This window comes from Fukomys damarensis, unplaced genomic scaffold, assembly GCF_012274545.1.
Source record: "Fukomys damarensis isolate Sample0158 unplaced genomic scaffold, DMR_v1.0_HiC HiC_scaffold_24, whole genome shotgun sequence".
NCBI classification, from domain to species: domain Eukaryota; kingdom Metazoa; phylum Chordata; class Mammalia; order Rodentia; family Bathyergidae; genus Fukomys; species Fukomys damarensis.
The window spans coordinates 6,309,082-6,321,828 of NW_022900936.1; the positions used below are offsets into that span (position 1 = coordinate 6,309,082).

Below are 12,747 nucleotides of genomic sequence, written 5' to 3' on the forward strand. Positions count from 1 at the left end.
TACCTTGTGCTCCAAAGATACAGAAAGATCAAATTAACTTCTCCAAAGTAGTATCTCCTTCCCTTTCACTGTGATTTCGTATTAGCCAAATTTTGTAATATCATGCTGATTAAGCACAAATTTGAAATTATAAAATAGCTTGCAAGTTACCTAGTCACACTTCTATGCCAAGCATCAAGGCCAGCCCTAAGTATCTGAGAGCTTCTCCGCTGCCTGCTTCTTGTGGCCACCCTGTGGTAATGAACTAAGCCCCCCTTCTCCCTTCTACAAGCTGAAAGCAAGGCTGAGGCACTCGGAGGACCCAGGAGCTCACAAGGCTGCAGGTGTTACCCCGTTTGCTGGGGAATAACCTGCACAAAGCAAAGTAGATGACATGCCACCTGCTGCCTCAGCAACCTGACTGGGAGGTGGAAACATCACTCCTCCAGTGTTTCCATCTCTTGGGCTTTTTCTTAACATAAATCGCACAGTGAAGAGGCAGAATGTACTTCCAGCTTAGATCAGGAGCTAAAACCACCATTAACTTTTTTTCTGAAAAGATTTTAGTGTGAGATACAGGACTTTATCCAAGCATGGTGGCGCACGCCTGTAATCCCAGCACTCGGGAGGCAGAGGCAGGAGGATTGCTGTAAGTTTGAGGCCAGCTTGTACTACATGGTGAGTTCAAAGCCAGCCTCAACTACATACTGACACCCTGTTTCGAAAAAGAAAAAGATATAGGACTTTACCCAAAATTATGTTCTAGTTTAATGATACCTATTTCATTCATTTTATTTATATATATCTCATTTCCACATTCGAGGAGGAATTGGAAACACTACATTTCTTCTTTCCACTATTTTAAGATCTACTATATTCATAAAACCAAATGGCATATATCACACACATGCAGGGCACTGGCAGAATTTAACAACTATGAAAGGCATTGTGAAAATTAAAACAGCCCAAAGAAAATCAGCATTCCAGTTATTCCACACTTCTATATTTCCTACCCTTCTTTCTTTCTTCTTCTTCTTCTTCTTTATTATTTTTTTATTTTATTTTTTTTTGGCAGTACTGGGATTGAACTGAGGACCTCACTTACAAGGCAAGTGTTCTACCACTAAGCTACATCCTCAGTCATTATTTTATTTATTTATTTACTTTCTTACTTAATTTTTGAAACTGGGTCTCATTAAGTTGCCCAGGTTTGCAACTTAAACTTCCATGCCCAGCTAAACAGCTTCTCTTCCAACATCTTATAATCTTTAAAAACACTGTATCGCTTAAAGTGAAAACACTAAGTAAAATATCTCTAATTTGCAATGACTGAAAGACAACACAGTAGCTGGATATAAAAAGATATCCTGCTACCTAAATTACTTACTACAGTAACATAATCATAAGAATGACTTAGAAGGGCTTTCCCAGCTCTCTGCAGATGGCAGAAGCTAGCTGTGGGTAGAACAGTGCATCTGAGAAGAGAGAACTCAGCCGGCCACCACTCCCCATGGAGAGACTACTGGACACAGACTACAACCACACCGGTGAGGGGCTGCTGCAGAACAGGCCAGGGATCAATCCGAACGGACTTCAGAAGCACGATGCAAATAAATCATCAGGCTATCATAATATATCAGATTACAAGAGTTTTCTTCCGACTCAAGGTAGATACTTTCTAAACTTGAACATTTGAATGAACTTCTCCAATTCTCATAGACTGAAATCGACTTACTGTATAAAACCAATTCTTAAAGTCTTGTCATAATTCATCTTATTGACTATTTAACTGTGACTACTACTCACATGTTGTATGTATTCTATAAATGAAATGACAGCTTACATACTGACAAAACTTTACTGTAGTACTCACTAGGATACCTCCTAATAATGATGCTCAACTATATCCAATTATTCATTACAACATATGACTGAATTATAGAAAACAACACTCAAATAATCTAGTATAAGAAATACTTTTAAATTTCTTAACTTTTTATATCACTTTGATATATCAAAAGGCCTAAATAAAACAATACAATCTAAAACTCATTTTCGGCAGTCATCACACATCTAATACAGTGAAGAAACTTTACCTTGCAATTAAAGCCAGTAAGAAAATTCTCCCAAGCCAATAATCAATATGGTACGTGCAACTAATTCAAGATACTAAAACACACACACATACTCACACACGTGTGTGAGGTGCATCTCAAGAGAGTCCAGCATTTATTACCTTCAAAGAAGCTACTTTGTGGAAAATAGCTATTCTCTAGTCCAAATATTTGAATGAACAGAATAGTTCATATGCATATATGTTTTTCTTTGAATTTTAAAGAATTTTATTTTTACAAATGTATATTAAGGTAGTTTATAACTACATAAAATCAGCTCTGTATGTTTGCTGTAACAGAATCTTACTTTCTTATAACATTTTTTATTTTCATAAAGATAAGCTTTTTCAGTTTCTTTAATATTCTTTTAAAATAGTATTTTTCCTTCTCTACAATGAGACTGTTATGAGGTTAAATATAAAGTAAAAAGAAAAATAAGTCAGATTTTAAAAAAAATTTAACTCTGTCGTGTCAATCCAAAGTCTCATGTAATGTATTAAACTAAAAACGTTTAAAGTATTTTGCTATATAATATCTAATAATTTAAAGAAATACACTAGCATTTCAGTACCACTTCTGATACTCCGTGATCTCACCTGGTTAGTTAGAGGTTGCTGAATCTGGTCAGAATATGATAAGGCAGAAACCTGTTGGTCACTTATGTTTGGCTGGCGACGGTCACTGTACTGATGTGAATGGGGCATCTGTCCAGCCATCTGAAGGCCAGCAGCATGGAATGAAAATGACGGTGCAAGCCGAACAGATGAAGGTTTGCATGCTGAAGTCTCTCCTCCTACGAAGAGATAAGTGAGATTTAACAGAAGCGGTCATGTTCTATTACTTCTATCATTTGACACATTTGATAGTTCTTTAAACATGGACTTTATGGTATACAGTAATATCAAAAACCCTTGTAACTACAAAAAGATATATACAACAATATTACGTGATACTAAATAGTGATTAAAATTAGTATCTATAAATTGACACTGAGAAAGATCTTTAGAAAAGCCTTTTATAAAGCAACTGCATTGACCTTGAAAATTTCTTTCACATTGGAAATGATAATCACCCAAGAACTGTAAGACGAGTTAGCGTTTGAATTTTTTTTTTTTTTTTTTTTTTTCTTTTGCACCGGGAATCAAACTCGGGACCTTGCACTTGAGAGGCACACAGTGGCACCGGAGCTACATCCCCGGCCGTAGAGTTCGTGCTCCTGAGAAGGGCCTTGCCAATGGGTCAGAGCTAAAACGCTCTCTTCACCTGCCACATACATGGCAAACAAGATCCCTGGGATTCCCCAAGCTGAGCAAAGAGCTCTCCAAATAGTGCTCTCCTCTGACACAGGTAACCGACAGGGACACAAATACGCACACAGAACTCGGCTTCAATTCCGGGTGCCAGATTCCTCTGGACTCTTTACTTTCAACACAGTCCCAAGACAATCTAGGCCAGGCGAGTTAACCACAAATAAAGAACAGACAGTAACTACCCCACGGGTAGGCTAGAACCATGACTATGACATCCCTAGTGTATTTGGAAAATTAACACCTGAGGTCCATAGAAGGACTGGTAACAGGTAATTCTACGACAGGGAGAGGAGGGCAGGCAGAGAGGGGCAGACAAAGAAAAAGCAAAAAGACTTCTTATATTCAGTCCAACTTATAATCACAGACTAGAGTTAAAAGACAAGGCAGAAAATCCCAGCCAACAAACTCTCACTCCAAATTGCTTGCGCTTCCTCCTGAATGAACCCGCCAACTCCTACCACACACCACACCATACTGTTCACCGCCAGGACACTTTTTCTGAAGTCTTCTAGAGACACACAGCAGTGCTGGCCCCACCACAAATATTACAGACCTCTTGTGTCTGCAATCCCGGCTCCACTACTTAGCGTCTGTACAGCCTTGCAAGGATTATTTCCTGACAACATTAACAGTATCTACAAAGTACCTGAAACAGCTCTGGCCATGAAGATCTGCTCCAATACCATCTCCAATGAGTGCACAGTAACATACACTAAGTGCACTGCAATGGACAATGAGGTGATGAAAACTCATGAGAACAAAGTCCAATTCCCCCTAAACTTTAAATTCTGCTTCTATTTTCTACCATAGTGAATGATGTTTTCTACTCAGGCAACCACAATCAAAACTCTGGGAATTGTGTTACAAGTTGGGGTTTTTTCCAACAGTCTATGTTAGCCAAACCTCATGCCGCCGATCTTTCTGATTCTATCCCTACAAAACACGCAAATACAACCTCTTGTTTTCATTTTCATCACCATATATTTCAAGATTACCAAAACACATTCCTAAGGATGCTTGCCTTGATTCATTTGCAACTTTGTATTTATTCAAAGATGGCTACAGTGATCTTCCTGAAAAGCAAATTTCAACTCCTATACCTCTATTTAATTTATCCCCAGCCCTTGGCACTGCTTTCTCTACCCCCATTATTGGGTGTCTTTAAGTGACCAACACTACAGAATAAATAAGTAAACGCACTTTGATCCTGAGAGGTGGGACAGCCCCTAAACTCTTCATCTTACCTAATGAAAAATACTGTCAGTCAGTTCAACTGTGTGCAGTAACTTTGTTCAGTTAAAAGGAAAACAAAAGAAAAAAGGTGCTGAGAATGTAGCTCAGTGGTAGAGCGCTTGCCTAGCGTGTGTACATGAAAACCTGAGTTAGATCCTGGGCATCACTAAAAACCAAATCCAAAAGAAAAAAGAAACTTTAAATTTAACCTAAAGAGAAAATTGATGAGATGTACAAAGATGTTAAGTATTGTATCTGTAATAGCAAAAAATCAAAATGTCCAATAGTATAGGAAGAGAAAGTATGTTAAAAACAAAGAACCAGTAAGGAACATAAGCATAAATTCATGTGGAAGAAATCAAGATCCTTAACCTATAAAAAGCTCTTAACAACAGAAAAAATATTAAAGTAAGGAAGGGCGAATTATCTTAGCCTTCATGCCTACACAGCAGATAGGTTTAAAGGAGACCACAAGGAGGCACACACAATGGAATCTGACACATAAAAACTGTTTAAAATGCTAGTTTCTGTTTCTATGAGCAATGTCCTAATTATATACTATGTCCTTATTTACTTATTACAAAATTATAGAAGAGTATAAAAGTCACTAGCATATGGCTTAATTATCATAATCTTAAGCAATTATAAGATGAACAATCTGTATGATCAAAAATAAAAATAAAACATGGCTAGCGTTCCAGAAACCCACCGTATCACTCTTGACCTTTTCTACTCAGTACTTTTTTCCTCTTCCCCAAAGTTACTACTGCCCTGACCTCCCAAACAGATTTGCTTTTGTTTTAAATGTGCTTAAATGCTTAATGTTACACCTACAAGCTGTTGTTTGTTCATTATCATTGCTTTCTAATATCCATTACATAAATAGATGTTTACCCATCCTACTTTTGATTGACATCTGGATTGTTTCCATTTCAGGACTACTATGAACATTAACCAAAAATAAAATTCTCAGTACACACTGTATGTGTTTGCACAGATTGTTCTGTTTTTCCAGGCTTTTATCAATTAACCCATTTTGTCCCTAGCAATTTATGACAACTTCCACAGCTCTGCTGAGTTTCCACCACTGGACTCAAGTCCTCCAGTCCCCGCTGTTCAGGCAGGACCAAGTAGTGTTCCACTGCAGCCTGGCTTTGCATTTTCCTGCTGGCTACAGGCCTCTCCGTCTGTGTGTTGGCCACCTGGGCACCACTTCTGTGCAGGCTGCTTCTCCATTTTTTTCTACTGAATTCTCATTTTTTTCCTCATAAATTTCTAGGGGTATTTTGTCTTTAGATATCTGGATGTGAGCACATGGCCATGCTCACTGTATTTTCTCATGATCAAAAGTTCTTATTAGTATTACTCTCATCATGCACCAAAGGCATGAAGAAATCTTGTTTCTTCTAGAAGCTGAGTGTTTGTTTACCTTACACATTATAGATGGGCAATCCATTTGGATTTGTTTTTGGGGTATGTGTAAGGTAAGAATAAAAATTCTTCCCCACTTCACAACAGATACCCATACAACTGAGAACCAATTATTTAAAAAGGAAACATTTTCTATCTTTGGATTTTTCTATTCTACCAGATACAGACTCACCAGATTTCTTCATGTAAAAACCAAATGCTGTCTAAATTTCAGTACCTTTTAGAAGTTTTAGTAACAAGAATCCTATTCTTGAAGGATGCTTTGGCTATTGTTAAGCCTTTGTATTTCCATGTAAGTTTCTGAATTAACTCATTGAATCTACCAAAACCAACCATGTTGAAAATTTGGTTGACTGTACTGTCTCTCTAGAACAACACTACCCAAAAGAATTTTCTGCAGTAGTAAGATTCACTGGCGCTAGTACTGTAATGTAGATACCAGTCATGTGTAGCTACTGAGCACGTGACAAGTTTTATTATTTCCTTCCAATATTTAATCTTTCTCGTCTTATTTTGTCTGCTGCGACCTCCAATACCAATGATGATTATAGGAGGTCATAGAGCACCACTGAATTAGTCCCAGCTCACAAAGAAAGCTTTCGAAAGTTTGCCAGTAGTCTGGCTAATGATCTAGGTTTTCAAGATAAAACTGTTAGGGTGATGAAGTTCCCCTCTATACCTAGTTTTCTAAGAACTTCCATGAGTGGATACTAAATTTTTATTATTAAATACTTTGTTTAAAATCTACTGAATTAACACTGCTTTTCAGATTCTATTAATGTGGTAAATAACACTGAATGATTTTTTTAATGTTAAATAAATTTTGCATTCCTAGAATGATTGGGTAGAATGGTGAAACTCTCTAAACCTGGAGTTTTTTTCATGAGTAGGTTATTTGATTAAAGATTACATTTCCTTACAAAATGAAAAAATGGAAATAAAGTGTTTGTAAATGGGGAGGGAAAGAGGGGGTGAAGGGTGGGCATGGACAAGGGGGAAAAAATGAGAATCAAGACCTGTCATGTAAAGGTACAAGATCCCAATAATGAATGTAACTGTACTGTATACCTAAAATGTACCAATAAACTCAATAAAAGAAAAAAAAAGATTACATTTCCTTGATGGAACTATTCATATTTTGTATTTCCCAGAGTGTCTGTTCTAGTAAATTGCATTTTTCAAATATGCCTATTTAATCTGTTTCATATGCAATGATATCAAGTTCTTTATAATAACATCCCTTCTCACAAGCTTTTTCAATGCAGACGTAACTGTAGTGCTATCTTCTTTTCTTTACCTCCAAACTGGTGAGCCAGGGCCTCCCTTTCTTTGGGACCAGCCTCACCAGAGTTAATAATTTTGTTAGGTACATTTTCTCTCTTAAATGTGTTTTAATTTTGTTCCATCAGCTACCAAGAGAGGTGGATTTAAAAAATCTTCCATTTATGGTATTCATTGCATCACACAAACTTAAAAAGAACTGTTACACCTTCCTTCTAGATAAACAAAATCTTTCACCATTATAAACGGTCTTATTTCCAATAATGCCCTTCACTCTCCCTAATATTAGTAAGGAAACACTGAACTTTCTCTTAATTTTGATACAATGTATCTTTTACTTTCAAATTACTTCCTTATATTTTAGGTTCGCCTCCTTATGTAGTTGGTTTAACTTATGTAACAACATAAGTAACCTTTCTATATGTTCCAACTGTTTCATGTTCTTTTCTTCCCTTTTGCTGGATTGAATTTTCTACATTCACGAACACACTACTTTTAATTTTTTCGTTACCTTATACATTTATAACAGATCATGCACCCTTGACTCATCAGACTCTAATCACTCCCTTATGTACCACTGATGATGTGTATTTAATTCATTCACATACAGTAAGGATAAATGTACAGTATATAATGCAGAAGTGTAACAATCAAATAGTACTTACTGACACAACATCTGACCACACCGTATGGATGGAATCAGACACAAGGATTTATCTTGGGCGGACAAAAGGATACTTTTGTAATATACAGAAAGTTATAAAAAACTTTTTTTAAAGAATTGAGTAGTTCCCAGATTATTGCTGTTATTTCATTTTCTATATCTAGATTCAATCAGTCGTGCATTAAATACTTCCTGAGAGGCTGTACAGGCATTGTCTTGTGGAGGTAACAAATGCCACTTATGATCTATAATGGTGCTTCTTAAACTTTAATTAGTCTATATAAATCATCTTTGAGTCTTCTTTAAAATGCCCACTTTGAACAGATCCAGGGTGGAGCACACAAGAGTCAACATTTCAACAGTGAAGCCACAAGTTGATGCCAATGCTGCTCTGAACAGCATCTGCAAGACAAGAGGAGCTCACCTTTATTCACATCAGCAACAGACAGACAACCACCGCAAAGCTACACTGAGGAAGGCCTGCTCCCAACACATTTTTCTTTCCTAGTAATGTATTTTTTTAAGACTAATACACATTTTCATGCATAAATGTGGCATGCTAGGTGACAAAAAATGTGGTGCTCTTTTTAAACGTGAGTGGGGTAATCTGTGAATTAGCCCAGAGACAACTGTTTTCACTTCTAAGACTTTTAAGCTATTTATTATCCCATCTAACATAACCCATTAGTCATTCTATGAGATGGAAGGCTGACTCAGCCCCTAACACCGATGACTGCAGGGGTGGAGGCTCCCTCCTAACCACAATGTGCACATACATGGGTGTGCCTGCCATGGTGCAATGGATGAAATCCAGAAATCAACCTATCTTCTTTTCGTAATGCCAAAAGAAATGAAGGTATCCACTCGTTCCTTTACTATGGTAAGGCAACAAACTAATATGGCATTTCGTAAGTTTCTATCTTCCCTTTTAATTCAAATGTTAATTTAAAGGGGAATTCAGTTCCTCCTATAACAAATGAGGATATTAGGCTGAACCATATGAGATGGCTGGCATTTGACTTTGGGTTGCAAACCAACTGTATTGTATGGTTCAACCTGGTATCTACCGTGTTATATATAATCTTTATTGAATTAAAGTAACAATAAGCTATAATGTTTTAGCCTAAGAATGTATCACAATAAATGTTATAATATAAAATGTTGTATTTATATTATGACCTTAAAATATTTAATTGAAAACCATCTTCAAAATTCACTAGAGATCAATTCCAGAAGCAAAACTTTAAGTTGCTATCAAACAGTTATAAAAGGCAAGTTGTAAAAAAGTATGCTTGTGGTGTCATATTAGTATTTTGCACATCCTTCTGAATTTTATGGATTTTTTTCACTATAAGAATGTGTTTAACTTTTTTAAAATTTCGTTATTAAAATAACAATTTTTAAAAATGAAACTTTTCTCATCCAAGTTACTATTTTCTAACAAGAAACTATAACAATGACAGAACATACTACCACTAAAGAATAGTACTAGCGTACTGTGCTGGCCCAGGCCTGTGTCACTCAGGAGACTGAGGCAGGAGAATTCCAAGTTCCAGCCTGGGCGACTTAGTGAGACCTTGCCTCAACACAAAAAAATTTTTTAAGGGCTGGGGACGAAACTTAGTGGTACAGCACTGACCTAGCAGCATATGCAAGGTACTAGGTTCAATCCCCAGTGCTGCAAAACAAAAACAAGAAAGAGCACTGGCTCTACAGAGGAACATTTCATGAACCGAGACTGGGCCATATAAGACCCCAAACTGTAGGACACACAGAGGAAATGTCAAATTGCTAGGAAGCCCCTGAGTAAAAATAGTGCCAAAGCCACTCATCTTTGATAGAAAATTCACATGGAGGTCAGTGGTCCAAACATATACTATCTGTTATCAATGTTGACAGGGACACCATTCCTACGGCAGTATGAGTCCACATTCGATTTAAAGCGAAACAGCTAAGTGAAGGGATATTAAAGAACAAACAAAAGGAAATAAATTAATTAAAACCATAGCACCCAAACACGGAAACTCTTCTGAGGCTGAGGTTCTAGGACAGAACCTCCTAAGGAAAAGGGAACATGCCAAGCTTTCGTGGGTAAAAACAAACAAAAAAAGTATCTGCAAGATCGCTAGCAATAAAGTATACCTAAAATAAACGTGACAAAATACTAAGTAGCCAAGTGCACTTCTAATGATAGTTTAAGGTGTGAGATTAAGAGAAAGTTTTGCTCACCATTTTACAATCAGCACCAAGAACAGTGCCTGGCACACAGACTGCACTCAATAAATATTTGTTTAATGGAAAAAAAAACTGGCTCTAGTAGGAATTCTTAAATTATAAAGAAATGGTTGAGAAAGAATGAGAGGGAGGAGCTGAAGGGAGTAAGGATGAAAGAAGCATTTTTAAGGAGGGGCTCTGAGAAATAAAGAACAGTCACATGGCAGGCAGCACAGTCAGCAGCACTGCCTCCGCCCAAAAGCCCACACAGTGCAGTGCCTTTACCCTGCCGCCCAAAGCAGTAATGGCCAGTAAACAACAACAGTAATATAAACTACACGACGACAGGGGCTCTGCAAGGGCCTAATAATTACAAGCAATACCTAACGGCAGTGACCTAACGGTAAGGACAAAGGGACTGACTGATTCATTCTTCTCTAGTGGCCAAATACACACACTTCTTATTCTCTAGAACGCAAATACACACGTGCGTGCACAGACCCCTGAATTTACTGGCCAAACAGAATATTCACTGTTGTACAGACACAATGACATTGCTCATATAAGACCTACATAAGCCAGGCGTGGTGTGCACACCTGCAAGCCCAGCACTCGGGAGGCAGAGGATCACCACGAGTTCGAGGTCAGCTTAAGGGCATAGGAGGACCTTGTCTCCAAAAAAAAGGCCTAAATAAAAGAGCGGGGCTTTCAGCACGAAAATAAAACAAATCAGTATATTAAGCTGTTAACAACAATAACATACGGATAAAACATCTCTCTTTAAAAGACTGTAATATCAGAATTCTACTTCTGACCATTTTAGTCCTTGGTACCAGGCTAACTCACTCAACAAAAAGTGGTTCAAAACATGAGATTACTATTTTCAGGTAACTAACAACAGGAAATACGAGTCTGGGGTCACCGAGAAAAAGGAGCCAATCTTGGTAGGCCTCACAATCACTTTGGTTTTCTCTCTGGAAACAATTTCCAGTGTACAGTGTAGGGTGGGGGAACCCACGCAGAGCAGGGAGCAGAAAGGAGAGCTGCACCGAGAGCTCCACCTGTCTATGCAGAGGGATCCCCTTTGCTCTTTGGCCTATGGGCAAAGAAAAACCACCAGAAGCTGTGTGCTACACAACTGCTCGACTACACAGGCCTGGGAAACTGTCTGCTCCAACCACCTTTAGTGGGGAAGGCGGCACAACCCTAACACAGCAGGACACAATCATTCTTTGGAGAGCACAAACGTGTAACGCCCATATCCAAAAGATTTCACCAGGCTGAGAAGCAGGCAAACATGACCTGTATGCAGGCTGGAATATTTTACAGATTAAAATTCACAGAAATAAAATTAGCTATGACAAATGTTCTAAAAGATGAAGGAAAACAGCGGCAGAGGAATAGTGAATCTTAACAGAACCTATGAAAAAGCAGGATGGGCAGGGTGGTGCACTCCTACCATCCCAGCACTCAGAAGGCCTGAAGTCCAAGACCCAGCTGGCTGCACACCAAGCTGCAGATCAGCCAAGACTACAAACGGAGAGAGACCCTGTCTCACCTACACAGCATCTGAAAATGGACAATAAAATAACAGAGAAAAGTTCACTAACTTGATCTAACAGACATGAAACTACAGATCAGTGAACGTAAAAAGCCCAAAACAATATGAATTAACCAGGCCAGGGATTTAGCACAGTGATACCACCACCTGCCTGGCACAGTCCCAAGTTTGATCCCTGGTACAATAAAAAGCACTGCATGAATTAACCAAATTGAAAACAAGAGCCAAAAAATGGGGAAAATGTACATAAATCATAGTAAGGCCTTTAACGAAATTGCTGGAGACTGATGGTGAAGAAAAAAAATTAAAAGCACCAGAGGGGTCCTTAAAATGATGAAAGAAAAAGACCTTCAGCCTGAACATCTTTCAAAACTGAAGGCAAAATAGTTTCTCCAGATAAATGAAACTGAAAGGATTTGTGAGCAGAGCATGACTATGCTCAGACGCCATTCACAGAAGGAACAAGATTCCAGTTGGAAACTAAGAGCCACGCAGAAGAAAAGAGCACCAGAAAGGTACTTTTAAAAGTCAACTGGCTGAGCCAGGTGTGGTGGCGCACGCCTGTAATCCCAGCACTTGGGAGGCTGAGGCAGGAGGATCGCTGTGAGTTCGAGACCAGCCTGGACTACATAGTGAGTTCCAGGTCAGTCTCAACTACGTAGTGAGACCCTGTCTCAAAAAACCAAAAAAACCACAAAAACACACAAAACAAATAAAAACAGATAAAGATATTCATATCCACTGTCTTGAGGGAAAGTCTGAGTCTAGCTTAGAAACTGAAGTCTACCTGCTAGTGCAACACTGTCACCATGTGAACACCCAGCTCTGGCAACCCCAGGACCTATAGTTCCCACACAGAGAAGCTGCTCTGAAAGTGAATGTTGCCTCACAGACTCAACAAAGGAGTACATGAAGAGCACAGACTGCTGAGTCTCCACTAAGAAGATTCACAACTGCAGC

The 12,747-nt window shown here is 38.3% G+C and overlaps 1 protein-coding gene across 3 annotated transcripts in view; it reads right to left on the bottom strand.

Moving 5' to 3' along the window:
* Dyrk1a (dual specificity tyrosine phosphorylation regulated kinase 1A) overlaps positions 1-12,747 on the bottom strand; it is a 124,334-nt gene that overhangs the window by 36,427 nt on the left and 75,160 nt on the right. For all 3 annotated transcript variants that reach the window (XM_010636564.3, XM_010636565.2, XM_033755961.1), the window contains one exon: positions 2,690-2,886. In XM_010636564.3, coding sequence (XP_010634866.1) covers positions 2,690-2,886 — 197 coding nt within the window. Of the gene's footprint in view, positions 1-2,689; positions 2,887-12,747 lie in introns of those variants that run through there.